General features: G+C 70.8%; 3 protein-coding genes across 8 annotated transcripts in view; 2 read left to right on the top strand and 1 right to left on the bottom strand.

Annotated features, from left to right (window-relative positions):
• The window catches only part of HCFC1 (host cell factor C1), a 10,778-nt gene extending 1,342 nt beyond the window's left edge, over positions 1-9,436 (top strand). The window contains exons 2-15 of the mRNA XM_074937463.1: positions 273-521; positions 799-941; positions 1,028-1,166; positions 1,248-1,468; positions 2,014-4,105; positions 4,388-4,533; positions 4,769-5,159; positions 5,364-5,693; positions 6,010-6,128; positions 6,474-6,611; positions 7,467-7,652; positions 7,821-8,118; positions 8,328-8,391; positions 8,684-9,436. Coding sequence (XP_074793564.1) covers positions 273-521; positions 799-941; positions 1,028-1,166; positions 1,248-1,468; positions 2,014-4,105; positions 4,388-4,533; positions 4,769-5,159; positions 5,364-5,693; positions 6,010-6,128; positions 6,474-6,611; positions 7,467-7,652; positions 7,821-8,118; positions 8,328-8,391; positions 8,684-8,723 — 4,556 coding nt within the window. The 3' untranslated portion in view covers positions 8,724-9,436. The remainder of the gene's footprint in view (positions 1-272; positions 522-798; positions 942-1,027; positions 1,167-1,247; positions 1,469-2,013; positions 4,106-4,387; positions 4,534-4,768; positions 5,160-5,363; positions 5,694-6,009; positions 6,129-6,473; positions 6,612-7,466; positions 7,653-7,820; positions 8,119-8,327; positions 8,392-8,683) is intronic.
• A 336-nt stretch (positions 9,437-9,772) lies between these two features.
• On the top strand, positions 9,773-12,390 carry RENBP (renin binding protein). 5 transcript variants are annotated; one of them, XM_074937075.1, is made up of 10 exons: positions 9,773-9,941; positions 10,030-10,105; positions 10,193-10,268; positions 10,498-10,670; positions 10,746-10,961; positions 11,033-11,114; positions 11,198-11,373; positions 11,456-11,587; positions 11,689-11,776; positions 12,127-12,281. In XM_074937075.1, the coding sequence occupies exons 1-10, from the start codon at positions 9,832-9,834 to the stop codon at positions 12,225-12,227; spliced, it is 1,230 nt and encodes a 409-aa protein (XP_074793176.1). In that variant the 5' UTR covers positions 9,773-9,831; the 3' UTR covers positions 12,228-12,281. The 5 variants fall into 5 exon arrangements, with proteins under 5 accessions (XP_074793176.1, XP_074793175.1, XP_074793177.1 ...); XM_074937074.1 differs by lacking the exon at positions 11,689-11,776 and having other exon boundaries at positions 12,127-12,390; XM_074937076.1 differs by lacking the exon at positions 11,456-11,587 and having other exon boundaries at positions 12,127-12,295.
• Positions 12,391-15,043: 2,653 nt separating this feature from the next.
• Positions 15,044-26,474, bottom strand: ARHGAP4 (Rho GTPase activating protein 4). 2 transcript variants are annotated; one of them, XM_074937386.1, is made up of 20 exons: positions 26,270-26,474; positions 24,162-24,351; positions 23,533-23,695; positions 23,230-23,292; positions 22,965-23,144; positions 22,723-22,851; positions 20,823-21,044; positions 20,307-20,408; positions 19,663-19,848; positions 19,440-19,524; positions 18,351-18,378; positions 18,104-18,182; positions 17,737-17,797; positions 17,535-17,612; positions 17,314-17,448; positions 16,998-17,103; positions 16,481-16,708; positions 16,287-16,369; positions 15,555-15,644; positions 15,044-15,132 (listed from the first exon to the last, which is right to left on the bottom strand). In XM_074937386.1, the coding sequence occupies exons 1-19, from the start codon at positions 26,334-26,336 to the stop codon at positions 15,562-15,564; spliced, it is 2,268 nt and encodes a 755-aa protein (XP_074793487.1). In that variant the 5' UTR covers positions 26,337-26,474; the 3' UTR covers positions 15,044-15,132; positions 15,555-15,561. The 2 variants fall into 2 exon arrangements, with proteins under 2 accessions (XP_074793487.1, XP_074793486.1); XM_074937385.1 differs by lacking the exon at positions 15,044-15,132 and adding an exon at positions 15,265-15,400.
• Positions 26,475-26,641: the final 167 nt, after the last annotated feature.

The raw sequence follows: 26,641 nt of genomic DNA, 5'->3' as shown, positions 1-26,641 counted from the left end.
GCTCCCCTCTCAGAGCCAGGGAGAGAACCCAGGAGTCCTGGCTCCCAGTCCCCCCTGCTCTGACCACAGGACCCCGCTCCCCTCCCAGGACCGGGGAGAGAACCCAGGCGTCCTGGCTCCCAGTCCCTCCTGCTCTGACCACGGGACCCCGCTCCCCTCTCAGAGCCAGGGAGAGAACCCAGGAGTCCTGGTTCCCAGTCCCTTTCCCCCTTCCTAGTAGAATCCAGGAGTCCTGAGCGCTCGGCTCTCTGCGAGTGCTAAGCTGCGTTAACCCTTTCTTGCCTGCCCTGTGCTCCACCAGACCAAGGGCCCCCTGCCGGCGGGCACCATCCTGAAGCTGGTGACGTCAGCGGACGGGAAGCCCACCACCATCATCACCACCACGCAGGCGGGCGGCGCCGGCCCCAAGCCCACCATCTTGGGCATCAGCAGCGTGTCGCCCAGCACAACCAAGCCGGGCACCACCACCATCATCAAAACCATCCCCATGTCGGCCATCATCACCCAGTCTGGGGCCACGGGTAACGCCCGCCCGCGGGGGGGGACGGGCTGGGGCTGGGTGCATGGGGGTTTGAATTGGGAGGGGCAAAGGGCTGTCAGGGGTGGCGGGGAATGACCCAGAGACATCCCAGGCTGGCTGCTCTGGGGGACGGGGTGGTATTTGAGCTGGGGGGCAGTGAGGGCTTGAGGGGACCTTACTGGGGAGCGGTGCAGGGGCTGGGGGGGCTCCGTGGCCATGGGGCTGTCCCAGAGCTCTGCACTGACCGGCCCCCCTCCCGCCCCCCCGGCTCCCCACAGGTGTGACCAGCAGCCCTGGGATCAAGTCCCCCATCACCATCATCACCACCAAGGTCATGACCTCAGGCACGGGCGCCCCCGCCAAGATCATCACAGCGGTGCCCAAGCTGGGCGCGGCCCACGGGCAGCAGGGCGTCACGCAGGTGAGCAGGGGGTTTGGCGGCACAGGGACGGCCAGGGGGCCGGCCACCGCCCCGGCCTCACCACCTCTCTTCCCCCCTCCCGGCAGGTGGTCCTGAAGGGTGCTCCAGGCCAGCCCGGCACCATCCTGCGCACCGTGCCCATGGGCGGCGTGCGGCTGGTCACACCCGTCACCGTCTCCGCTGTCAAGCCCACTGTCACCACGCTGGTGGTGAAAGGAACAACGGGTAAGGGGCCGGCGGGGGGCTGCGGGAGGGGCCGGGCTGCAGAGCTGGCGCGGGGCACTGACTGGCCCTCCCTCCCCTCAGGTGTCACCACCTTGGGCACCGTGACGGGCACCGTCTCCACCAGCCTGGCTGGCGCAGGGGGCCACAGCACCAACGCCTCGCTGGCCACTCCCATCACCACGCTGGGAACCATCGCCACCCTGTCCAGCCAGGTGATCAACCCAGCCGCCATCACCGTCTCCGCTGCGCAGACCACCATGACGGCCGCCAGCGGGCTGGGCACGCCCACCATCACCATGCAGGTAGGGCCTGCGCTGCCGGGGGGCACCGGACGGGGGCCTTTCGCCTCCAGGGAGGCGCCAAACATGGGGGCAGTGGGGTGCGGGGGGGGGGCGAGCACAGGGTGGCAGTGGGACACAGGGCAGTGGGGTGCTGGGGGGGGGGGGCGAGTACAGGGTGGCAGTGGGGTCTGGGGAAGAGGGGTGCAGCGGGGGTGCCGAGCACAGGGGGGCAGTGAACGCGGGGAAGGGGGCAGTGGGACGCGAGGGGGTGCCGAGCACAGGGGGGCAGTGGGGTCCGGGGAAGAGGGGTGCAGCGGGGGTGCCGAGCACAGGGGGGCAGTGGACGTGGGGAAGGGGGCAGTGGGACGCGGGGGGGTGCCGAGCACAGGGGGGCAGTGGGGTCCGGGCAAGAGGGGTGCAGCGGGGGTGCCGAGCACAGGGGGGCAGTGGACGTGGGGAAGGGGGCAGTGGGACGCGAGGGGGTGCCGAGCACAGGGGGGCAGTGGGACGCAGCGTCTGTGGGGCACGAGCCCAGCCCCTCACCCAGCCTGTCTCGCGGCCCCCAGCCCGTCTCGCAGCCCACGCAGGTGACGCTGATCACGACGCCCAGCGGGGTGGATGCCCAGCCGGTGCACGACCTGCCAGTCTCCATCCTGGCCTCACCCACCACGGAGCAGCCCACAGCCACGGTGACCATCGCCGATGTGGGGCAGGGCGACCCGCAGCCTGGCACCGTCACCCTGGTGTGCTCCAACCCGCCCTGCGAGACCCATGAGACCGGCACCACCAACACTGCCACAGCCACCGTCGTGGCCAACGTGGGCGGCCTAACCCAGCCCATGCACTTCGTGTGCGAGGGCCAGGAGGCCGGGCAGCCCAATGGTGGGTTAGTGCGTGTCTGCTCCAACCCCCCGTGCGAGACGCACGAGACGGGCACCACCAACACGGCCACCACGGCCACGTCCAGCCTGGGCGCCGGGCGAGTGTGCAGCAACCCCCCGTGCGAGACGCACGAGACTGGCACCACCACCACGGCCACGTCCAGCCTGGGCGCCGGGCGAGTGTGCAGCAACCCCCCGTGCGAGACGCATGAGACTGGCACCACCAACACGGCCACCACGGCCACGTCCAGCCTGGGCGCCGGGCGAGTGTGCAGCAACCCCCCGTGCGAGACGCACGAGACGGGCACCACCAACACTGCCACCACGGCCACGTCCAGCCTGGGCGCTGGGCGAGTGTGCAGCAACCCGCCGTGCGAGACGCATGAGACGGGCACCACCAACACGGCCACCACGGCCACGTCCAGCCTGGGCGCCGGGCGAGCGTGCAGCAACCCCCCGTGCGAGATGCATGAGACGGGCACCACCAACACGGCCACCACGGCCACGTCCAGCCTGGGCGCCGGGCGAGTGTGCAGCACCCCCCCGCGCGAGACGCACGAGACGGGCACCACCAACACGGCCACCACGGCCCGGTCGCTCATGGGGCGGGAGCAGCCGGATGGCGGCCTGGTAGCCCCACCCAACCCGCCATGCCAAACACAGCACACCAGTGCCACTGGCACCACAATGTCGGCCAAAGCCGGCGTGCCTACAGAGCAGCCGTGCAGTGCCAGAATGGCAAATCTCCCCCCGGCAGTGCCTGGCACCAACGCACGATCCCCGGCGCCGGCTGGCCGGCCCTGTGAGGCTCACCAGACCCACACCACCAACACTGCCACCACAGCCCGGTCGCTCATGGGCCGGGGCCAGCCGGACGGTGGGCCGGGGCCAGCCGAGAGCCCCCCGTGCCAAACCCAACAGACTTGTGCCACTCACACAACAATGTCGGCCAAAGCGGACGTGCCCACGGAACAGCCGTGCGGCGTGAGGATGGTTGCGCCGGACGTGGAGGCTGGGCAGCGATCACACGTCAGTGACCCTTGTGAGACGGGCACCACCACCACGGCCACGTCAAGCATGGGCACCCGGCGAGTGTGCACCAACCCTCCGTGCGAGATGCACGAGACCGGCACCACCACCACAGCCAGTGTGGGCGCTGGGCGAGTGTGCACCAACCCTCCGTGCGAGACGCACGAGACCGGCACCACAAACACAGCCACATCCACCGTGGGCGCTGGGCGAGTGTGCACCAACCCCCCGTGCGAGACGCACGAGACGGGCACCACCAACACGGCCACCACGGCCACATCCAGCATGGGCGCTGGGCGAGTGTGTACCAACCCCCCGTGCGAGACGCACGAGACCGGCACCACCAACACGGCCACCACAGCCACGTCCACCGTGGGGGCTGGACAACTGTGCAGCAACCCCCCGTGCGAGACGCACGAGACCGGCACCACCAACACGGCCACCACGGCGACATGTAATGTGGGGACGGGCCAGGCTGAGGGGGCCCAGCACGCCCCTGGCAGCGCGCCCTGCGAGACACAGCAGACCACGGCCACCAGCACCACCATGGCGGCCAGCATGGGGGGAGCTGGCACCGAGCCCCCCTCCTCTGCCCCCCAGGAGACGGGGGGGGCAGGGCCCAGCCAGCCCCAGTTGCTTCCCACAAACCCGGTCCCACGCGTCTGCTCCAACCCCCCCTGCGAGACACATGAGACGGGCACAACCCACACGGCCACCACTGTGACCTCCAGCATGGGCGCCAACCATGGTGAGCACGAGGGGTGGGGCCTCGTGGCTTGGGGGGCAGGGCGTGGGGCCTGTCTCCTGTAGGGGCTCTGACTGATCCCACCCCAAGGGTGGGGGCTGGGACTGGGGCACGGGGCCTGTCCCTGCAGAAGGGGGGCACTAGCTGGCTCTGGGACGTGGGGGGGGCTAGGAATGGGACAGGGGGCCTGTCCCTGTGGGAGGGGGGCACTGGCTGGCTCTGGGACAGGGGGCTGGGATGGGGGGAGCGTGGGGCTCCTGGGCTCTGATCTCTGCCCCCTTTCAGACCAGCCGCCGGGCGCCAACGGGCAGGGGCAGCCCGAGGGGGCGCAAGGCGAGGCCCCCCCCAGCCCCAGCAGCGTCTCCGCCGCGCAGACCCGCGCCGTGACCACCGTGACGCAGTCCACGCCCGCGCCGGGCCCCGCCGTGCCGGTGAGAGCCAGGAGCCCCGGGCAGCTGCGGGGGGCTGGGAGCCAGGGCGCCTGGGTTCTCTCCTCAGTTCTAGGGGGGTGTTTGGTCTGGTGGGTAGAGTTGGGGGGCTCTGGGAGCCAGCACTCAGAAGTGTGCGGGTGGGGCGGGGGGGCAGGTGGCTCGGGGCCCACGCTGGGACCCCCAAGTGCTGCATTAACCCCTCTCCCCTTTGCAGAGCATCTCGTCGCTGGCAGAGACCCCCGCGGAGGAGCCGGCGCCGCCCCCCGCAGCAGAGCCGCCGGCGCCCCCCAGTCCGGAGCCAGCGCAGCCCCAGCTCCCAGAGCCGCTGGCCGAGCCCCCGGCCCCGCCGCAGCCCCCCGCGCAGGGCCCCCCGGAGCCTCCCACAGCCCCGCCGGCGCCCCCTGCCGGCCCCCCGGCGCCCGCCCCTGACGGGGAGCCGCTGGCCCTGCCCCAGGAGCTGCTGGCCGAGGGGCAGGCGGGCGCCACCCTGCTGGTGACGGGGCTGACGCCCGAGGAGCTGGCGGTGACGGCTGCTGCCGAGGCCGCGGCCCAGGCCGCAGCCACCGAGGAGGCCCAGGCCCTGGCCATCCAGGCCGTGCTGCAGGCGGCCCAACAAGCCGTGCTGGGTGAGTGCCCTCCGGGACCCCCACCCCCTCCCCAGGCCCTGGCCATCCTGTGCCCTCCGGGACCCCCCGCGCTGGCCCCCTGCCCCCTGCGTGAGTGTCCCTGCAGCCCCCGCTGGCTCCTCCTTATCCCCCTCCCCTGCTGGACCCTGCCCCGGGCTGCCCACGGGGCCCCCCGACCCTCCAGCTGAGCTGTGTGCCTTGCAGGTGCGGGGGAGCCCATGGAGACGGGCGAGGCGGGCGCGGGGCCGGCAGAGCTGGGGGCGCTGGGGGGCGAGGGCACCGAGGGGCAGCCCACGGCCATCCCCATCGTGCTGACGCCGCAGGAGCTGGCCGCCCTGGTGCAGCAGCAGCAGCAGCTGCAGGAGGCCCAGGCGGTGGCTGCGGCCCAGCAGCCCCACGGCGCCCCCCTGCCCACCGAGGCCCTGGCGCCCGCCGACAGCCTCAACGACCCAGCCGCCGAGAGCAACGGGCTGAGCGAGCTGGCCAGTGCCGTCAGCAGCACCGTCGCCCTCCTGCCCGCCACGCCCAGCGAGGGTGAGTGCGGGGGGCCCGGGATCCCTCCCGGCCGGGGGGACGTACAGAGGGGCTGGATGCTGGGGAGGGGGTGCAGGACACCTGGGATCTCTCCTGGGGGTGCGGGGGGGCTGGGCGCAGGACACTGGGGGCGGCTGGATGCTGGGGGTGGGGGGGGGCGTAGGGCGCCTGAGATGTCTCCCAGCGGGGGGGCTGGGCGCAGGACACTGGGGGGGGCGTACGGAGGGGCTGGATGCTGCGGGGGGCGCAGGACACCTGGGTTCTCTCCCAGCCGGTGGGCTGGACGCACTCAGTGCCCCTCCTGCCATTCCTCCAGGCCTGGCTCCGTCCAGCACATTCGTGGCCCCACAGCCCGTGGTGGGGCCCAGCCCAGCCAAGCTGCAGGCGGCTGCCGCCCTGGCCGAGGTGGCCAATGGCATTGAGCCCGCCCCCATGGTGAGTGCAGGGTGGGGCAGGGGCTGTGCCATGGGGTGGGGACTGGGGGGGCTGAGCCATGGAGGGGGGAGCTGGGAGGATGAGCACATGGTGGTCTGAGCCATGGGGCAGGGGCTGGGGGAGCTGCGAGGATGAGCACGTGGGGGTCTGAGCCATGGGGCAGGCAGCTGGGGGAGCTGCGAGGATGAGCACGTGGGGGTCTGAGCCATGGGGCAGGGGCTGGGGGAGCTGCGAGGATGAGCACGTGGGGGTCTGAGCCATGGGGCAGGCAGCTGGGGGAGCTGCGAGGATGAGCACGTGGGGGTCTGAGCCCAGGGGCTGGGGCTGACCCCTCTCTCCGCCCAGAAGCCGGATCCCTCGGTGCAGCCTCAGAAGCTGCTGGTGAAGAAGGAAAACCAGTGGTTCGACGTGGGTGTCATCAAGGGCACCAACATGATGGTGACCCATTACTTCCTGCCCCTCAACGACGCGCCCCCTAGCGACGTGAGTGTCCCCCCCGCCTGTCCCCCAGTGACAGTGTCCCCTCTGCTTGCCCCTAGCGACGTGAGTGTCCCCCTGTCAAAGTGTGGGGGAGTCAGGGCCCTGCACCCCCACTTCCTGCGATCCCCCCAGGATGCTCAGCCAGCCAGGAACACAGGCCCCAACAGAGCTTGTGGGTCCAGGAAACAGGACCCCACTTGGGTGTGGGCCTCCCCCCATCTCCCCAGCCAGCCCCAAACAGAGACTCCCCCGGCCCCTCTCTCTCACCCGGGCCAGGAGGCCACCAGATCTCTTTGTTCTCCAGCCCGGGCCCAGGAGACAGGGTGTCGGCCATTCTCTGTGCGGACCCCATCACCCCGGCCCCCTAGGGCTCTGTGACCATCACCCCCCTGATCCCCCCACCTGGATCCTTAAGAAAGGCCTAGGGGAAACTGAGGCACCCACCCAGTAGTCAGAGAAGACCTGAAGAACATTCCCACTTCATCACACACCCCGGCCTGCCCCCCAGCGACACGTGTCCCCACCCCCTGCACCCCTGGCCTGCCCCCCAGCCAGCAACGTGCCCCCCAGCAACATGAGTGTCCCCTTGTCCACAGCCTGCCCCCCAGCGAGACACCTACACCTACCCCCGGGAGTGTCCCTGTGCCCCACGGCCTGACCCAATGCTGTCCCTGCCCCCTGCCACTCTGAGTGTCTGTGTGCCTCTGGCACCATCCCCCCCCCCGCCCCCTGCCATCACCTACGCCCCAGCCCAGCCGTTCGCTGCTGTGACATGTCTCCTGCTGCCACCACCATGGTAGCCACGGCCCCAGATGCCCCCCCCCCCCCGGCCCCACTGACTCTGGGCTCGTCCCCCAGGACGACTCGGGCACCGTCCCCGACTACACGCAGCTGAAGAAGCAGGAGCTGCAGCCGGGCACGGCCTACAAGTTCCGGGTGGCCGGGCTGAACGCCTGCGGGCGCGGCCCCTTCTCCGACATCTCCGCCTTCAAGACCTGCCTGCCCGGCTTCCCGGGTGCGCCCTGCGCCATCAAGATCAGCAAGGTGGGTGCCCTGCCCCCCTCGTCCCCGGGCCGGCCCCGGCCAGCAGCCGGCCTGCCCCCCTCGTCCCCGGGCCGGCCCCGGCCAGCAGCCGGCCTGCCCCCCTCGTCTGCCTCCTGGGCCTGCCGGCCGCCAGCCTACCCCCTCACCCCGGGGTGCCCTCTCCCGCAGAGCCCTGATGGGGCCCACCTGACGTGGGAGCCGCCCTCGGTGACCTCGGGGAAGATCGTGGAGTACTCGGTGTACCTGGCCATCCAGAGCGCCCAGGCAGGCGAGCCCAAGGGCACGGCACCGGCCCAGCTGGCTTTCATGCGGGTCTACTGCGGGCCCAGTCCATCGTGCCTCGTGCAGTCGGGCAGCCTGGCCAACGCCCACATCGACTACACCACCAAGCCGGCCATCATCTTCCGTATCGCCGCCCGTAACGAGAAGGGCTACGGGCCCGCCACCCAGGTCCGGTGGCTGCAAGGTGAGCTGGGCTGGGGGCTCGGGGGGGGGGGGGGGGGGGCCAGGGGCCTGGGTCTGAGGGGGCAGAGCCAGGGCCGTGGGATGCCAGGGTTCCATTCTCAGCTGGCAGAGTGGGGAGGGGCTGGGAGCCAGGACACCTGGGTTCTCTCTCAGGGGAGCGGGGGCTGGCGATGCTCCCCGAGTTTCTAACCCCCTTCTCCGGTGCTGCAGAGTCCAGTAAGGACGGCTCCATGGCCAAACCGGCTAGCAAGCGGCCGCTCTCCTCTCCCGACATGTGAGTGCCAGGTTGGGGGCTGGCGGTGAGAAAGTGGGTGGTGCTGGGGGGGGGCCTGGGAACTGGGGCCTGGAAACCTTCTGGCCCTCCTGGGGCATGGGGGGGTTCTCTACGGGGTGGCCGGGGACACACCAGGTGCTGTACTGGTCCCAGTGGAGGGGGGCACGGGGGGGTTCTCCACGGGGTGGGCGGGAGGGGGCACAGGGGCCTGTCCTGGTGGGGTGGGGGGGCTGGTTCCCATGGCACCGCGGTCAGCTCTCACCCCCCCGTTTCTCTCACCCCCCCCCCCCAGGAAATCTGCTCCAAAGAAGCCGAAGGCCGACGGGCAGTGAAGGAGGCCCCCTGCCTCGGCACTGGCTCCCCACGCCCCCGCTCGCCAAGGAAAGCGCATTTCATTGGGGCTGGACTGTGGGGCCGGGGGGTCACTGAACCGTGCTCCTCCCCCGGACCCTTGGCTGCCTGGGGGGCCGGGGTGCCCTGGACTCTGATTTGCCGGGGGGGGGGGCATTGGGTTTTTTACATGTTGCAGTTGCTGGAATGAAGTTCTTTTGTCCTCCCCACCGTTGTGCGGGGACGAGGGCTGCAGATTTGGGGGCACTCCCCCCCCAGCTCTCACCTCTGTACAGACCCCCCCAGTTCCCCTGTAGTGTCCGAGTTGTAGAGGAGAGGGGGGGGCTGTAGCTGTTGTGAATAGCAGGGTCCCTCTACAGGTGTTTGAGGGGGGGCCCTAGCTTGACCCCCCACCCCGAATCGGAGCCGCTGTCTCCTCCCCTGGGGCGGGGGGGCTCCTGCCTCCCCTTGGGAAACACTTTTTTGTATAAACCATTTTTTTAGGAAAAAAAGAAAAACCGAAAAAAAAACCCAAGGGGGGGAGGAGCTAGTGGCCCCCCTAGAAGATAGGGTCCCCCCGGTGGGGGGGGCCCGGTACAGGTTTAAATGCCATCTGAGCAATTAGTCGGGTCATTTAGGGGGGAGCCCCTGCGTCTCCCCCTTGTGCCCTCCTGGTCGACATTCCATGGGGGCGCCCCCCAAGTTTGAGGTGCGGAGCCGGGGGGCTCTAGGCCCGGGCCCCCGGGCTGAGGTGGGACGGGCAGCCCCCCTCGTTGTATGATAGTGTATTTCGCTGTGCCCCCCCCCCCCCCCCCGGCCCCCGTGCTGTGTCTGTCGGGTTGTGCGATTTTCGACAATTAAAGACATTTTTGAAGTAAAGGGAAACCTGGCGTGTTTCGTGGGGGGGCCCTCGGCCGGATATGGGGGGGACTCTGGAGGGGGCGGAGCCGGGTTCGGGGGGGGGGCGGTCACGGGGCAGCAGGGGCGCTTCCTGCTGCCCCGTGACTGGAAACTGGCAGCGCCGGGGGGGGGGCGGGGATCAGCTGATGGGCTCACGTGGCCGCCTGCGCTGGGTGGGGGCGGCCGGACGCCTGGGTCCTGGGGCGGAGGATGGAGACGGAGACGCGGGCGCTGCTCGAGGCCTGGCGGGGGCGGCTGGGCCGGGAGCTGGACGCGGCCATCGGCTTCTGGGCGCGCCACTCGCACGACCTCGAGCACGGGTGAGCGGAACCCAGGCGTCCGGGCTGCCTCCCGAGCCGGGAGGGAACCCAAGCGTCCGGACTCTAACCCCTCCCCCTCTCTCTGCAGCGGGTTCTTCTCCTGTCTGGGCCGGGACGGGTCCGTTTACGACGATGTGAAATACGTCTGGCTGCAGGGCCGGCAGGTGGGGCCGGGGGCTCGGGGGGGCGTTGGCTAATGGGGGGAGCCGGGCTGGGGCGCCAGGTTCCTGACCCAGCCCCCGTCCCCCCAGGTGTGGGTCTACGCCCGCCTCTATCGCACGGTGCCGCGGTTCCGACGTCCTGACCTGCTGGAGGCCGCCCGGGCCGGTGAGCCCCGCCGGGGGGGGCGGCTGCGGGCCGGGGCGGAGCTGGAACATTTCCCCCCCCCTTGGGTAATCAGCTGACTCGGTGTCACCTGACCAGCCCTATGGGGTGGGGGAGGGAGGTGGCTACCGAGAGGCGGCCCCGGGGTGGGAGCGGGAGCGGGAGCCGGGGTCCTTTCCCCGCGGCGGGCGGGGGTCAGCGCAGCCAGGACGCCTGGGTCCTTTCCCCGCAGGTGGGGAGTTCCTGCTGCGCTGCGCCCGCCTGGGGCCGGGGTCCCCCAAAGCCGCCTTCGCGCTGAGCCGGGACGGGCGCCCCGCCAAGGTCCAGCGCAGCATCTTCAGCGAGTGCTTCTGCGCCCTGGGGCTGGACGAGCTGGGGCGCGCCACGGGGGAGCCGCGCTACCGGGTGAGTGCCCGGCGGGGCGGGGGCGGGGCTGCCCCGGACGCCTGGGTTCTGACTGCCCGTCCGTCCCCCCCGCAGCGGGAGGCGCGGGCGCTGCTGGAGGCCGTGGTGCGCTGGGTGCGGGAGGACCCGACGGAGCTGGGGCGCCCCCTGCTGGCCGGCGCGACGCCCCACGAGCCGCTGGCCGTGCCCATGATGCTGCTGTGCCTGGCGGAGCAGCTGGGGGAGGGCGCCGGGGGCCCCCTGGCTGAGCTGGAGGGGTGGTGCGCCCGGCGCCTCCTCCACCACCTGCAGGTAGGCCGCCCCCCCCCCCCCATGCAGCGCCCCCGGCTCTGCTCCCCATCACTAACACCCCGCGCCCGCAGAGGGACGGCAGCGCCGTGCTGGAGAACGTCTCCCCCGACGGGCAGGAGCTGCCGGGCTGCCTGGGGCGGCAGCAGAACCCAGGTGAGTCTGAGTCTGGGTCTGGGGGGGGGTGTCCGGGGCTGGGAGCTCGGACGCCTGAGTTCCGTGGCTGACTCTGCCCCCAGGCCACGCGATCGAGGCCGGCTGGTTCCTGCTCCGGTTCGCCCAGCGGCAGGGGGACGCGGCGCTGGCGGCTCAGGCCATCGAGGGGTTCATGGTGCGGCCCTTCCAGGCTGGCTGGGACCCCGAGCACGGGGGGCTCTTCGCCTTCCAGGATGCGGATGGGCTCTGCCCCACACAGGTAGGGGGCGCCCCAGCTCCTCCTCCCCGCTCCCCTTGCCAGGTCCCCACCCCTCTGAGCCCCCTTTGTCGGCCCCCCCCAGCTGGAGTGGAACATGAAGCTGTGGTGGCCCCATGCCGAGGCCATGGTGGCCTTTCTCATGGCCTATGCCCACAGCCGTGAGCCTGCCCTGCTTCGCCTCTTCGACCAGGTGGCTGCCTACGCCTTCCAGCGGGTGAGTTTCGTGTGGGGCACCCCTGTCAGTGCAATAGCCCAGGGGGTGGGCGGGGGCAAGTTGTCAGAGCTGTGCTGAAAATCACCATCCTCCTGCTGCAGTTCCGGGACCCCGAGCACGGCGAGTGGTTTGGCTACCTGGCGCAGGACGGGAAGGTGGCCCTCACCATCAAGGGGGGGCCCTTCAAGGGTAAGCAGGGGAGGGTGGTGGGTTGGGTCAGGACTCGGTCTGCTCCTGCTTTCCTAGGGGACTGGAAGCCAGAACGAGGAGCAGTGGTCTCAAGTTGCAGGGGGGAGGTCGAGGTGGGATATTAGGAAAAACTTTTATCACGAGGATGGTTGTGAATTAAAGCCCGGCTGGACCAAGCCCGGGCTGGGATGATTTACTTGGGGTTCCTCCTGCCATCAGCAGGGGGTGGGACTCGAGGACCTTCTGAGTCCCTTTTAGTCTGAACCCTAACAGCTGTAGGTGGGGTGGGGGTTAGGACCCCCACGTATTAACACAAATCAGCCCCCTGTACCCGGCTTGTCCCTCCCCAGGCTGCTTCCACGTGCCCCGCGCCCTGCACCTGTGCGAGGAGATGCTGGAGAAGCTGCTGCGGGAGCCCGAGCGGGAGCCGCTCCTCGCGGGCCGCCAATAAAGGAAGTGCCGCAAAGACTCGTCTCCGTCCCGGAGTGTCCCCCCCCGCGTTCCCAGGGCAGGAGAAGCGGGGCCGGTCCCGCTGGGAGCTGGAGCCCCCTCCGGTCCCTCCCGGGCTCCGAGGCCGCGCGTGTTAACGGACCCGGAGTGACCCCGGAGCCGGCGGGGGTTGGGCTCCCGGACGCCTGGGTCCCGTGCCGGGGCAGCCCCGCCCCCTCCTTCCCTGCTCCGGAGGCAGCAGCCACCGCCGCTCCCCGCGCCATTGGCCGCCTCCCGGCCCCGCCCACCCAGCGCCAGCCAATGGGCGAGCCCAGCGCCGCTTCCCCACTGCGCATGCGCTGCCCGGAGCTCGGGGCGGGGGCGGGGCCCCCATAACAAGGGGCTCATCAGCAGGGCTGCGGGGACAATTATTTAGTCCTTCCGAGCAGCAAATACCGCGTCTCGCCGCAGCCCGGGGAACTCCCTGCCAGGGGACGCCGACAGCGTCCCTGGGTGCCCCCTGAACCGCTGGGTGCCGGGCCCTGGTCTGTTCTTTCCCCTGGCCCAGCACAGCTGTCCTTAGGGGGCTCTCCCCGCCCTGGGGTGGGAGCCCAGTGTCTCCGGCTCACAGGTCCGAGGGCGCCGGTTCTGGCCCACTGAGAACCGCGCCCCCCAGCCAGAGGGGACAGGAATTGTGGGGGCTGCAGAGAGCAGCCATGGGAAAGGAGAGTGATGGGGGGGGGTCAGCCAGCAGTGCTGGGGGGTATCAAGCCCCCCCCCCCCCCATTACAGCATGTATTAGCAGTGCTAGGAGATCCCTGCTGAGATCGGGGCCCAGTTACAACACACAGCCCCTTCCCTGAACCCACCACCAGAGACACCCCCCCGCCCAGCTCTGCACAGCCCGGGCCCCACCAGCAGAGTCCTTCCACCCCCCAACAGACACACCAAGCGGCCCAAGCCCTCCTGCAGGGGGCAGTAGACAGACCCCCACACACACACACTCACACAGTTCTGGCCCCTCTCAGCCAGAGTCATTACCAGACGCTGCCACCCCTGGGATGCCTTCGACCCCCGGGGAGGGGGGCATGATCCTGAGGCCAACGCTGCAGCAGCCTGGGGAAATGGCAGCCATGCCAGCTGCGCAGCAGGACATCCTGCTGCAAAGCTGGTAAACTGAGGCACAGCCACTCAGCCCCACAGGGGAGTGGAAATGACTCACCGCTGATTGCAACAGAGCCAGCTCCACTGCAGGGGTCTTCAGATCAGCCACAGGATCCAACAGGCTGCTGAACCGACCCCACCAGGGCTTTCCACACACCCACAACTCTGGGGAGCCCCTCAGCTTGGTCTCTGGGCTGCAGGACCCAGCCAGGCCAGCCTGCTCCTCGCGAAGGGTGACCCCGTGGCGAAGGCATTACCAGCACGGCTCCGTCGGCAGCAATGGAGAGCAACATCCAGGCACCCCCTCAGCCCCGAACTCCACCGAGCTGGGAGCCCCACCGGCCCCAGAGTGTTGCCTAATCAGCATGCAAATGAAGCCTGGAGGCTTCCCTGCCGCTCGCCAGCAGGTGGCAGCAGCAAGCACCCTCCCCTGGGCCCCCTTTACCACCAGGAGCCATGGGGCACTGCCCTCCCTGTGCCCCAGGAGTCAGCTTCCACCCCCTGCCCCAGGCTTGCAGCAACTGAGATGGGGCAGGGGGCATTATTAGCAGCATTATGGTAGCAGCTAGCCTAGACACAGGCCCAATGATGGCAGTCAAAATATTAGCAGCCTGACGGTAACCTGGGCCACCAATGTTTGGGTGCCAGTATTACAAGCATTACGGTAGCAGAGGAGGCACAATTGCTCCTGCACGTTATTAGCAGCATTACAGTAGCACCTGGGTTCATGGCTGGCAGCCACCCCTCGGCCCCCCTCCCGCTTTGCAAAAAGAACAGGAGGACTTGTGGCACCTTAGAGACTAACCGATTTATTTGAGCATGAGCTTTCGTGAGCTTTCTGCGAATACAGACTAACACGGGCTGCTACTCTGAAACCTCCCCCTTTGCGGGCCAATGTTGGGGGGACCCCCCCTTCCCCCAAGCTGCAGCCAGGGGGGGAGGGGCTAGATGGGGGGAGCCCCAATGGGGCAGGGGTGGGGCTAGTGATCACATGGCATCTCCAGGGGGCCTCAAACGCAGATCAGGGGTGAGGGGGTTAAAAAATGAGGGTGCTCACACACCCTGGGGGGCCCGCCTAGAAATGGGGGGTGGGGAGAGAACCCAGGAGGCCGGGCTCCCAGCCCACCACGCTCTAACCCCTAGACCCCCCCTCCCAGAGCCGGGGACAGAACCCAGGTGTCCGGGCTCGAACAGACACAGAGAATTTAAGCAAACTTTATTTGGGGTGGGGGGAGACCCCCAAATGGACAGCAGCTTCCCCCTCCCACAGGTACAAAGCTATGCTCAAAGCGTGGGGCAGGGAGCCCCCTGCAGAGGGGAGCCCCATGGGCACGAGGGCGGGGGGGTGGGTTTGGCCCGGAGGATGTCGGGCAGCAGTGGGGGGGGGGCTCACTCCCCGTTCCCGGCGGCTTTGAAGAGCCCTTTGCTGCGCAGACCGAAGGCGGGTTTTGGGGGGCCGGGGCCCCTCTTCCCGGCCGGGGCGGTTCTGGGGGGATCTGGGGGCTCGGGGACGCCTTCGGGCCCCCCCTGCCTTCCCCCGCTTTTGCTGAGCAGCTCCTTGAACACAGAGTCCATGTTTCGCGTCACGGCCTGGAAGGAGAGAGACGAGTGGGTGGGGGCCGGCCCCAAGGGCAGGGAATGGGGTGTGTCCCCCCAAACTTACCTTATCCATCTCCATGTGCTTCTCCGGTGCCCCTTGTTTCTCTCCACTATTCAGGCGACCTCCGCCGGGGGGTCCGACCCCCAGAGCCCCCCGCTCCGTCCTGGGGGGGAGGAAAGGGGGTGTTGGCAGACAGAAGGGAGAGATTTGGGGGGCCCCATTCAGGGCAGCCACCTTTGGGGTGGGGCTGGCTCCCCAGGGACCCTTCGCCCAGGAGAGGGGGGTCTCACCTGTCGAAAGCCCGGGGGGCGGTGGGGGAGTGAAGGGGGAAGGGCAGACGCCCCGAGTCGATGAAGGGGGAGGCCACTTTGCGGATGGGGCTGGTACCAGGTCGCTGGCGCCCCCGGCTGCCCTCCGAGTTCACCCGCAGCCTGCGAGAGAAATGGGGGTTACCCGGGGACCCCTCGGTGTCGGGGCAGGGAGCCGGGTATCTGGGGACCCCTCGGTGGCAGGGCTGGTGGCCGTGTATCCGGGGTCCCCTCCGGGGTGGGGCAGGGTATCCAGGGACCCCCCCCCCCCCCTCACCTGCTGGTTAACTCTGATGTTGGCTCAGGTGGGGGGGACGCAGTGTCTCCGTCCGACCCCGAGGTTCGACAACTCTGGCTTTTCTCGGTGCTGGGGGGCAGAGCAGACTCTGTTAGGGGGTTTGTTCTCCCCCAGCCCCCCCCCACTAGACCCCAACCCCCATCTGTTTCTGCTCCCCCAGCCCCCCCGCACCCCTCACCTGGGGGTCAGGGTGATGTACTTGTGGGGCACCAGGCCGCGGGCCCCCCCCAGCTCCCCGCGCCACCAGTCTGGGGAGGCCTTGGCCAGCAGCCGGATCCGGTCCCCGGGCTGGAACGAAAGCTCCTGGGACGAGCGCCCCTCGTAGGAGAACCGGGCCACGGCCTCGGGGGGGCCCTCCGGGTCTGGGGGGGACACACGTCAGACCATGCCGGAGCCCCCCAGCCCCTCCCACCGGAGCCCCCCAACCCCCACCCCCATAAGACCCCTAATGCCTCCCACCAACACCTGCCTAGGGCTCCCCACCTCCTCCCACCGTCACCCCCCCAGCCCCTGCCAGCGCCCCCTAGGGCCCCCCCACCCCCTCCCGCCGGCATCCCCCATTGCTGCCCCCTTGGGGCGCTGGGCGGCTGGCGTGTGCAGACAGTGGGACCTGCGGGGGGGGTGACCCCCAGAGGGTGGGACCCTCTCCAATGCTAGAGCTGGGGGGGGGAAGGGACCTCCCTGGCCCAACCCCCCCATCACCCCCCTCACCATCCTCGCTGGCCATGGCCGATGTTTCGGGGGGCCCGTCCCCCTCGCTCTCCTCAGCTGCGGGGTCCAGGGGCAGCATCTCGCTGCGGGGCGAGAGAGGGGGTGAGATCAGGGCCCTGCCCCTCACCAGGGTCCCCTACGGAAATGCCCAGCACATCCCCCGCCCTGGCTCCCCCCACCTGCCCCCCACTCACCTGTCCTCGTCGGGCGGCACCAGGCACCTCTCGTACAGGGGGCCGGGCAGCTGGTCGGGGGGGGGGAAGGTGGCCTCGGGGTGCAGGATCAGGCTCTTCACGGCCTCGTTGGCGTGGGGCTGAGTGGAGACAGGGTCCAGGCCGGGTGGGGCAGCCGCCAGCGTGGGCCCGAAGCAGACGGCCAGGTTGTAGGGGGTCATCATGTTCTCCTCGCTGTACTGGGACACGCTGGGGGGGAGAGCGGCCTGCTGAGCCCCCCGCCCCACGGCACCCCCGCTCCACGGCACCCCTCTCTGAGTCGCCCCCTGCCGAGCCCCCCTCCGCTCCATGGCACCCCCACCCCAGGTGCCCCCTGCCAAGCCCCCCTGCTCCACGGCCCCCCTGCCCCATGGTGCCCCCTGCCGAGCCCCCCCACCTCACAGCCCCCCTGCCCCAAGGCCCCCCCGCCTCACAGCGCCCCTCGGCGAGACCCCTCGCCTCACGGCCCCCCCGCCCCACAGCGCCCCTGGCCACTCACTGGTTGAGGAAGGCGAAGAGATATCGCAGGACAACGACCACGGGCCCCGGGAGCCGGGCCAGGAGGGCGCGGAGGTGGGAGATGCGCTCGGACGGGCACTCCAGCTCTGGGGGGTAGGGGGGGGGGTCAGCCAGGGGGGCAAAGAACAGGCAGAGGGGGGTCCATGGGGGGAGATGGGGACAGGGGAGTCAGGGGGGTGGGCCGGGAGGGGGTCACGGGGGTGTGGGGCGGGGCTGGTGGGACACGTGGGGGGAGGGACAGGGCTGGGGGCCCATGGGGGGTGGGACACATGGGGGGGACAGACGGGGGGACTCACGGGCCGTCGCCAGCAGCTCCGGGAAGACGTCCGGCGGAATCAGGGGCTTCTGCAGCCCCCGAAAAAACAACTTCAGGACCCCGGCCACTGAGTCCAGGTCACGGGGGTAGGAGCCGCCCGCCAGGGGGTCCTCGCCTGGGGGAGGAACCGGGGGGCAGTGGTGAGGTGGGGCGGCTCCCTCCAGTCTCCCACCCAGCCCCCCACGCCCAGCCCCCCCATACCTCTCTCGAAGGCCTCCCGGATTTCAGTCACCCGCATCTGCGACCCCGGCACCCGGAAGATCCCCTCGTGCTGGAGACCTGCGGTGAGAATCCGGGGTGGGACACGGCAGCAGAGAACCCCAGGGAGGGGACCCAGGCGTCCGGGACGGGGCGAGGGGGACCCAGGCGTCCGGGATGGGGCGAGGGGGACCCAGGCTCTTACCGTGCAGGTTGATGAATCGGATGCAGCTCTCCACCACCAGCGGGATGGCCTGGCCGGATTTCTGCAGGTGGGGGGGGGGGGGGGGGAGATCAGACCCCAGGCCCCAGCAGCCTCTGCCCCATTGGTGGGGGAGGGGCTGGGGGACACTGGATCCACCCCCCCCAGGCTCCAGCAAAGCGCATGAGGGGCAGCTCCTGGCACCAGTGCTGGGGGGCAGGAGACCCCCCCCCGCCCCACAGGGACCAACTGGGGCTGAGACAGCGGGGGTGGGATGCAGAGCAAGAGGCTGGGGGGGGTAGCATGGGGGCCAGCGGGGGGGGAGGGCAGCGAGGGGGGGCAGCATGTGGCGGGGGGGGGGGTTTGGTACCTGCACAAAGTCCTCCAGGTCTGTGGGGAAGGAGGCGAATGCGGCCGGGACGCGGGGGAGGGAGGCGCGCGGAGGGGCCCTGTGTGTGGGGGGAGAACATGTCAGACACTGAGGTGGGGGATTCGGGGGCCCCCCCCCGGCTGCCAAGGGGCCAGGATACGGGGGCAGAGCTAGACCTGCCAGCCTTGGGAGCCCCCAACCCCCATCTTCCCCCCCGCCCCCCGGCCTCCCCCCTGTCCCCCCTCACCTGAGCTCCTCTCCGTCCTCAGGGGCCACTGCAGAGAAAGCGAGAGGCAGAAGGTGACTCGGGGATTTCGGGGAATACGCGAATGAGGGTGCCTGGAACATAACTGGATGATGCGTCGTGATCCGCTGCGCATGGCCACCCCCTTTGTGTGAACGTGTCACTCTGGGGCCAACGGTGGCCCGGGTCCCGGTGCGATGCTGTGACGAGCGGGCCACTGACCGTGGCTTGGCAGGAGCAGCGACTGGGGGTGGCTCTGAGGCTTGGGGGGTCTCCCAGGACATGGGACCATGTCACCTGGTAGCAGAATCCACCCTAAACCTGGGGCTTTTCCCTTTGGAAGGAGTTGTGGGGACCCAGAGAGGGACAAAGGGGTCCTGCCTGGGACTAAAGCTATAACAGGGGGTGGAAGAAAACAAAGGGGGCTGGAGTCATGAGAAATCCCCGAGTTACCCCCTGAGCAGGAACAAGGGCTGCACCGCGGAAGGACGGGCCCAGACGAGGGAGGAGTCTAGTCTGGGAAAGAAGCTTCCTGGACCTTGTTCCCCGTGTTCGGTTCCGTGACGTGCTCGGCTTCGACTGGCGGGTTCTGTGGATTTGCGGGTGACTCACTTTGGGGCCACGCAAACCCGACCTGCTCTACAGACTAAAATCACTTTTTGCTCATTAACGAGCCCAGAGTAAGTGATTAATGCCGGGGGGGCGGCAAACAGCTGTGCCTGTCTCTCTATCCGCGTTCGAGGGGGCGGGCAGCTCATGGCTTTACCCTGTGTAAGCTTCGGACAGAGTCAAACGGATCGATTTGGGGTTTGGACCCCACTGGGAACTGGGTGTCTGGGTGCGGGAGACAGGGGCACTTCTTAAGCTCTTCTCAGTTACGTCTGCAGCTCTGGGGCCCGTGGGTCAGACCCTGGGTCTGTGTCTGCAGCCGGCTGGCGGGTCCGGCTCGCCAGGGCAGGGGGCCGGAGGCCCAGGCTGGCAGGGAAAACGGGCCCAGAGGTAACCTCAGCACATCAGGGGATCTCTGTGACCGAACCCGTCACAAACAATCAACATCCGGACGCCTGGGTCCTTCCCCCCGCCCCTGCTCACCCTTCGCGATGGCCTCGCCCAGCATCTCCAGCTTCGACTGTAACTTCGCCCCAATGCTCCGTCGGGTCAGGAACAGCTCCAGCTTCTGCGGGGGGAGGACAGGATGAGCCGGGCAGGGTGGGAGTGAGGGACACGGGTGGGGGGGGCTGCGGGGCAGGAGCAAGGGGTGCTGGGGGGCTGCAGGTCGGGGGTGAGGGGTGCCATGGGGCAGGGAGGGCCATACCGTGAGGTAGAAGGTCTCTGTCTCCAGCTGCTGGGCCCGTCTCTTGGCCCCGCTGCGCCCCTCGGCACCAGCCCCCTTCAGCGACTCGACCGAGCCGGGCCCCCCGAAGGCCTCCAGCACCTCGGGCTCCTCGGCCCCCAGCAGCTCCCGCAAGCTGCTCATTGTGGCTTGCAGCGTCTTGTTCACCTGGGGGAACATGGGGGGTGAGGGGGGAGCCCAGCGCTGGCTCCCAGAATCCTTTGCAGCGGCGGCCATTGGTGCGAGCAGCTCCTTGTAACAAAATGTGGCTTTTCCCCTGGTCACGCTGGACGTGACTCTGCTTTGCACCGTGTGTGCCTCAGTTTCCCTGTGTGCTGCACCAAGGCCTGGGTGGGGGGATGACCCGGTGACCCGGGAAGGAGGCCACAGGCTGGAGGAGGGGTGGGAGGTCGGGCCCCAGGCAGGGGTCAGGCTCCGGTGTGGGACTTGGGCGCCGGGGGGGGGGTGTTTCGGGGCACCAGGCCACCACCCCAGCTGTGTCCCACGCGGGCTGCGGAGCGGAGGGCCAGGGCCCCTCCGGCCGTGCCAGACGTGGGGTGACGGGGCTGGGTCGGGCGACATGTCCCGGCTGACGAGGGCCCCCCAGCGTGTCCCCCCGGCCACACCTCCTCGGTCTCCAGGCTCAGGTCCTTCAGCCGCGCCTCGATGTCCTGTTGATGCAGCAGCAGCTCCGGGCACAGGGACCCCACGGCCTGGACCTCCGACACCTGGGGGAGCCAAAGGGGGCGATGCAGCCGGGGGGGCGGCTGTCCCCATCCCCCCATATCTTCCCCCGCCACCGCACCCCACCCCGCACCTTCCCTGCCCCCAAGCCCCCACCTTCCCCCGCTACCCGCACCCCACCTTCCCCACCCCCAAGCCCCCCATCTTCCCCCAACCCCCCACCTTCCCCTGCCTCCGTACCCCACCCCGCCCCCAACCCATCTTCCCCGCCCACAAAGCCCCCACCTACCCCTGCCACCCCACCCTGCCCCCCATCTTCGCCCACCACCAACCCCCCATATTTTCCCCACCCCCCACCTTCCCCGCCCCCAACCCACCCATCTACCCCTGCCACCGCACCCCACCCCCCATCTTCCCCTCCCAGGCCCCCGATTCCTTCCCCCTGACCCCCCTCTCACCTCGTCGCCTTCATGGGGGTGGTACTCAAAGCGCGGGGGGGGGCAGTAAGCGGTTGGGTTGGCCTCCATCAGCCGGGCCTTGTCCCCGGGGGGGTCCAGGGCCAGCACGGCCCCCTCCAGAACCCCCAGGCCCTCCTGCCAGGAGCTCTGGGCCCGGCCCTCGGCCGCCAGGTATGTCCGCAGCACGCGGCCCAGGGAGAGATGGAACCCGAGGTCCGAGCACTGTGGGGAGACACACCCCTGAACCCCAGCTGGGGGCCCCCAAGGCCGGCCCAGCCCAGCCCCCGCCCGGCCGGCGCCCCTCACTCCCAACCCGCAGCCCCCCGAGCCCAGCCCAGCCCCCGCCCGGCCCCGCCCCGCTGGTGCCCCTCACTCCCGACCCGCAGCCCCCTGAGCCCAGCCCAGCCCCCGCCCGGCCAGCGCCCCTGACTCCCGACCCGCAGCCCCCCGAGCCCAGCCCAGCTCCCGCCCGGAGCCCCTGACTCCCGACCCGCAGCCCCCCGAGCCCAGCCCAGCCCCCGCCCGGCCCCGCCCCGCTGGTGCCCCTCACTCCCGACCCGCAGCCCCCTGAGCCCAGCCCAGCCCCCGCCCGGCCAGCGCCCCTGACTCCCGACCCGCAGCCCCCTGAGCCCAGCCCAGCCCCCGCCCAGCCAGCGCCCCTCACTCCCGACGCGCAGCCCCTGCTAGCCCAGCCCAGCCCCCGCCCGGCCCCGCCCCGCTGGTGCCCCTCACTCCCGACCCGCAGCCCCCCGAGCGCAGCCCAGCCCCCGCCCGGCCAGCGCCCCTGACTCCCGACCCGCAGCCCCCCGAGCCCAGCCCAGCTCCCGCCCGGCGCCCCTGACTCCCGACCCGCAGCCCCCCGAGCCCAGCCCAGCCCCCGCCCGGCCCCGCCCCGCTGGTGCCCCTCACTCCCGACCCGCAGCCCCCTGAGCCCAGCCCAGCCCCCGCCCGGCCCCGCCCGGCCGGCGCCCCTGACTCCCGACCCGCAGCCCCCTGAGCCCAGCCCAGCCCCCGCCCGGCCAGCGCCCCTGACTCCCGACCCGCAGCCCCCCGAGCCCAGCCCAGCCCCCGCCCGGCGCCCCTGACTCCCGACCCGCAGCCCCCCGAGCCCAGCCCAGCCCCCGCCCGGCCCCGCCCGGCCGGCGCCCCTCACTCCCGACCCGCAGCCCCCTGAGCCCAGCCCAGCCCCCGCCCGGCCAGCGCCCCTGACTCCCGACCCGCAGCCCCCTGAGCCCAGCCCAGCCCCCGCCCGGCCAGCGCCCCTGACTCCCGACCCGCAGCCCCCCGAGCCCAGCCCAGCCCCCGCCCGGCCCCGCCCGGCCGGTGCCCCTCACTCCCGACCCGCAGCCCCCTGAGCCCAGCCCAGCCCCCGCCCGGCCAGCGCCCCTGACTCCCGACCCGCAGCCCCCCGAGCCCAGCCCAGCCCCCGCCCGGTCCCGCCCGGCCGGTGCCCCTCACTCCCGACCCGCAGCCCCCTGAGCCCAGCCCAGCCCCCGCCCGGCCAGTGCCCCTGACTCCCGACCCGCAGCCCCCCGAGCCCAGCCCAGCCCCCGCCCGGCGCCCCTGACTCCCGACCCGCAGCCCCCCGAGCCCAGCCCAGCCCCCGCCCGGCCGGCGCCCCTGACTCCCGACCCGCAGCCCCCTGAGCCCAGCCCAGCCACCGCCCGGCCAGCGCCCCTGACTCCCGACCTGCAGCCCCCCGAGTCCAGCCCAGCCCCTGCCCGGCCGGCGCCCCTCACTCCCGACCCACAGCCCCTGCTAGCCCAGCCCTGGGCTCCCCCGCAGGGCGGCCGGTGCCCCTCAATCCCCTGGAGCATCCAGCCTTCTCGGACGCCTGGGTCCCATTCCCCATGCTGCAGGGTGGCGGGGGAGCTGCCCGGACGCCTGGGTCCCCGCGTACGTCGAGGATGTCGGAGACGTCCCGGAGGTAGTAGCTGCTGATCACGGCGTTGGTGGCCCGCAGGTGCAGGAGATAATCGTTCCGCGCCCCCGTGCACTTCGCCTGGGCTGCCAGGAACCGGGCGTGACGCTGGTGGGGGGAGAGACCTGTCAGCTGGGGGGGCAGCCGGGACCCCCCGAGTCCCCGCCCCCTCCTGGCCCTGCCCCCATAGCCCCCCAAGCCGCCTCCCCCCACCTGCTCACCTTCTCCACCAGCCGCTCCCCCTTGCGGAGGGAGGAGCGCCGGCCGGTCTTGTCTGGCCCGGCGCCCCCCGGCTCGGCAGGCTGCCGGGCCCCCCTCTTTTCCTCCTGCCGCTCGGCATCCCGCAGCTTGTTCTCGGCGCTCTGGCTCTCCGCGTGGTGCGTCTGGTAGGCTTTCATAGCCTGGGAGGGGTGAGGGGGTCAGTGGGGAGCCCGAAGACCCCCCCGCCCTGGCTGGCCCCGCGTGCGGGGGGGTTTCCGCACTCACCATCTGCAGCTCGGAAATCATCGTCAGCAGCTCGTCCTGCATCTGCTGCTCCAGGTCTCGGCTCTGGGAGGGGGCAGGGGGGCAGCGTTAGAGACGGGGGCCCCGAATATCAGCCCCAATCTACCCCTCCCCTCCCACACCGACCCCCACGCCCAGGGCATAGGATGGAACCCCAGGAATCCGCGGGGGTAGGGAACAGCATCACGCTGGAGGAACAGGACCCAGGAGTCCGGGGCAGGGGGAGCAGTGCTGGGGGGAGGGCGGAAGGAACCCAGGAGTCCGGGGGAGGGGGAGCAGCCCCACCTTCTTCACCACGCGCCCCAGGTCGTCGCTGAGCTGGGCCAGGTGCAGCGACAGGGGCCCCGTATAAATATCGCTCAGGGCCCCGTGGTCCCGGCCGGCCTGGCGGGTCTGCTTCAGCACCAGCTGCCAGCACTGCAGAGGGGACGGCGCGTCCTGCTCTCTCCTGGGGAGAGACGGAGAGCGGTGCCCCTCACTCCCGCCCCGCAGCCCCCCAGCCCCCCCCGGCCCCTCACTCCCGCCCCCCAGCCCCCCAGCCCCCCCGGCCCCTCACTCCCACCCCGCAGCCCCCCCAGCCCCCCAGGCCCCTCACTCCCGCCCTGCAGCCCCCCCAGCCCGCCTGTGCCCCTCACTCCCGCCCCGCAGCCCCCCAGTCCCCCCCGGCCCCTCACTCCCGCCCTGCAGCCCCCCAGCCCCCCCTGGCCCCTCACTCCCGCCCCGCAGCCCCCCAGCCCCCCCGGCCCGCCCGTGCCCCTCACTCCCGCCCCGCAGCCCCCCCAGCCGCCCCCGGCCTGCCCATGCCCCTCACTCCCGACCCACAGCCCCCCAGCCCGCCGGTGTCCCACACTTCCGACCCGCAGCCCCCCACCCCCCAGCCTGCTGGTGCCCCACACTCCCGACCCGCAGCCCACCTGGGGTGCTCCTTGGCCCAGCGCAGCCGGGTGGTGAATCTCTCTGACAGCTTCTCCAGCCCCCGGGAATACTCCTGCTCCAGCTCGGACTTTCGCCGCAGGAACTCGCCCATGTCCTGGAGCAGCTGCAGCCGGGCCTCAGCCTGGGCCTCCCGCCCCCGCTGCTGCTCACCCAGCTGGCCACGCAGCTCTGCAGGTGGGGCAGTGTCAGCAGGGGGCGCCCAGGTGCCCAGGGAGCAGGGAAGGGACCCAGGACTCCGGGGCCGGCAGTGGGCAGGACGGAGCAGGGAAGGGACCCAGGAGTCCGGGACCGGAGGAACAAGGAAAGGACCCAGGAGTTTGGGGCTGGCGGTGGGCAGGGTGGACAGGGAAGGGACCCAGGAGTCCGGGGCCGGAGGAGCAGGGAAGGGACCCAGGAGTCCAGGACCAGAGGAACAAGGAAAGGACCCAGGAGTTTGGGGCTGGCGGTGGGCAGGGTGGAGCAGGGAAGGGAAGCAAGAGTCCGGGGCTGGAGGAGCAGGGAAGGGACCCAGGAGTCCGGGGCCGGCAGTGGGCAGGACAGAGCAGGGAAGGGACCCAGGAGTCCGGGACTAGAGGAACAAGGAAAGGACCCAGGAGTTTGGGGCTGGCGGTGGGCAGGGTGGACAGGGAAGGGACCCAGGGGTCCGGGGCCGGAGGAGCAGGGAAGGGACCCAGGAGTCCGGGGCCATCAATTTGTTTGCTGAGCACTTTCATTTCCTGGGCAGCTGCAGAGCTGGGGGGGCGGTGGGGCTGGGGGAATGGGGAAGTGTGAGACCCACTGGCTGGCTGATGGGAGTGGAAGAGACCCCAGCTCCGTGGGCACCTGCCCCCCATGGAACCAGTGCTGTCTCAGGGTCCAGGGAATGGGGCACAGGGGCCTGTCCCCGCTGGGGCGGGCACCGGCCGGGATCCGGCCCAGGGGCAGGGGCTGGCTGGGGGGGGTCTGGAACGTTCCCCTTTCCCTGCCCCCCCCGCCTTCCTTTTTCCCCATGGGCGGCAGCTGGCCCACTGATGGGGGGAAGGGCCGAGGCCGGGCCTGGTGGCCCTGCCTGTGGCCCATCCCCTGCCACATTTGGGGAACCCCCCCCAGGGTAACCTTCCCCTCCCCCGCATCCTGCCCAAGAGCCTCCAACCCCCATATACAGCAGAAGGGGACTGGTGCCTGCAACCCCACACAGGGCCACCCCCCAGCCCTCACCCACCCCCACCCAGAGCCCAGGAGTGAACCCAGGAGTCCGGGCTCCCCCCAACCCCCACCCCACAGCGAAGAACTAACCAACTGCTGGGTTCTCTCCCCGGCTTGGGAAGCGGGGGCGGGTGGTTACAGCAGGGGGGGCTGGGAGCCCGGACTCCTGGGTTCTCTCCTGGCCCTGAACTCTGCCGGGATTCCCCAGGGTTATGCGGGGGGAGGGGGGAAGTTGAACCGAGCTGAGAGGCCGGAACCTGCGGGGGAAGTTGCAGTAAAACCTGCTGATGCGATCGGCCTGGCTGCGGGGAGAGGCCGGGGTGTGGGTTGCCCCCCACCAGCCCCACTGACCTCCTGGAGCCAGAAGAGAACCCAGGAGTCCGGGCTACCTGCCCCCCTGCCCTAACCCGACAGACCCCAGCAGGGGGAGGGGCCCCAGCCACCAGGCGAACCCCCAAGCCGTAGGACGGGGGGGCAGTGGGGTGGGCCCAGGTTTGGCTGGGGGGGGGCTCGGGGCAGCCCACTCAGCCCCTCCCAATGCAGTGGCTCAGCTCCTCCCCCCATCTCTACCCCATTTTCAACACAGCCCGTCTACTAGGGCCCCCCCAAAACGCAGCCTCCTTCGGCCCCTCTGCGCTCCAGCCCCCCATAACCCCTCTGGTGCCCGCCCCCCTGCGCTCCAGCCCCCCATAAACCCTCTGGTGCTCGCCCCCCCGCGCCCCAGCTCCCCATAACCCCTCTGGTGCTCGCCCCCCTGCGCCCCGCGCCTCCTTTGGTCCCCCAGCGCCCTCAACATCCGTCCCCCAGCTCACTGCCCCCTTCCCCGCCACGCCCCGCACTTTCTCAGCCGCCGCAGCCCGGTCGCTAGAGCCGGGGGGGCGCAGCCTCGGCCCCCCCTCACCTTTCGCCTGCGCCTCATATTCAGCCTGCGGCCAGCGCTCCTTGCGCGCCTTGGCCAGGGCGCTCATCCCGGGCGGCCCCGCAGCTGGGGGCAGCCCCGCGGGGGGCCCGATCCGAGCGCGGGGGGCCCAAGGGAGCGGGGAGGATCCTTCGCCCCCCTCCGGGTGCTCAACAGCGGGTCCCCCAGTGCCCCACGCTGCGGATGCGCCCCTGGCCCCGCCCCCGCGTCCGGTCCGCCCCGCCCCCCGCGTCCGGCCCAACCCTGCTGGTGTGGGGGGCCGGGAGGAGGAAGTCAAGGAGCATCCTTAACCCCTTGCGCGCTGCAGCCCCCCGCGCCAGCCTGCCCCCGCCCCCCCCGTGCTCCACTCCCCAC

This window comes from Natator depressus, chromosome 23 (assembly GCF_965152275.1).
Source record: "Natator depressus isolate rNatDep1 chromosome 23, rNatDep2.hap1, whole genome shotgun sequence".
Taxonomy (NCBI): Eukaryota; Metazoa; Chordata; order Testudines; family Cheloniidae; genus Natator; species Natator depressus.
Note: the sequence above shows the minus strand (reverse complement) of the source record. Positions and strands in the feature narration are given on the sequence as shown.

Excerpts from the sequence above, each read along its gene's own strand:
- RENBP (XM_074937074.1), top strand. The coding sequence starts at position 9,832 with ATGGAGACGGAGACGCGGGCGCTGCTCGAGGCCTGGCGGGGGCGGCTG. Across the intron at positions 10,671-10,745 it reads CGGGGGAGCCGCGCTACCGG|CGGGAGGCGCGGGCGCTGCT; the intron begins GTGAGTGCCCGG and ends TCCCCCCCGCAG. Across the intron at positions 11,588-12,126 it reads CTGCCTACGCCTTCCAGCGG|GCTGCTTCCACGTGCCCCGC; the intron begins GTGAGTTTCGTG and ends GTCCCTCCCCAG.
- ARHGAP4 (XM_074937386.1), bottom strand. The coding sequence starts at position 26,336 with ATGAGCGCCCTGGCCAAGGCGCGCAAGGAGCGCTGGCCGCAGGCTGAA. Across the intron at positions 19,849-20,306 it reads TGAGCCTGGAGACCGAGGAG|GTGAACAAGACGCTGCAAGC; the intron begins GTGTGGCCGGGG and ends ATGTTCCCCCAG. Across the intron at positions 17,798-18,103 it reads ACCTGGAGGACTTTGTGCAG|AAATCCGGCCAGGCCATCCC; the intron begins GTACCAAACCCC and ends CCCCACCTGCAG.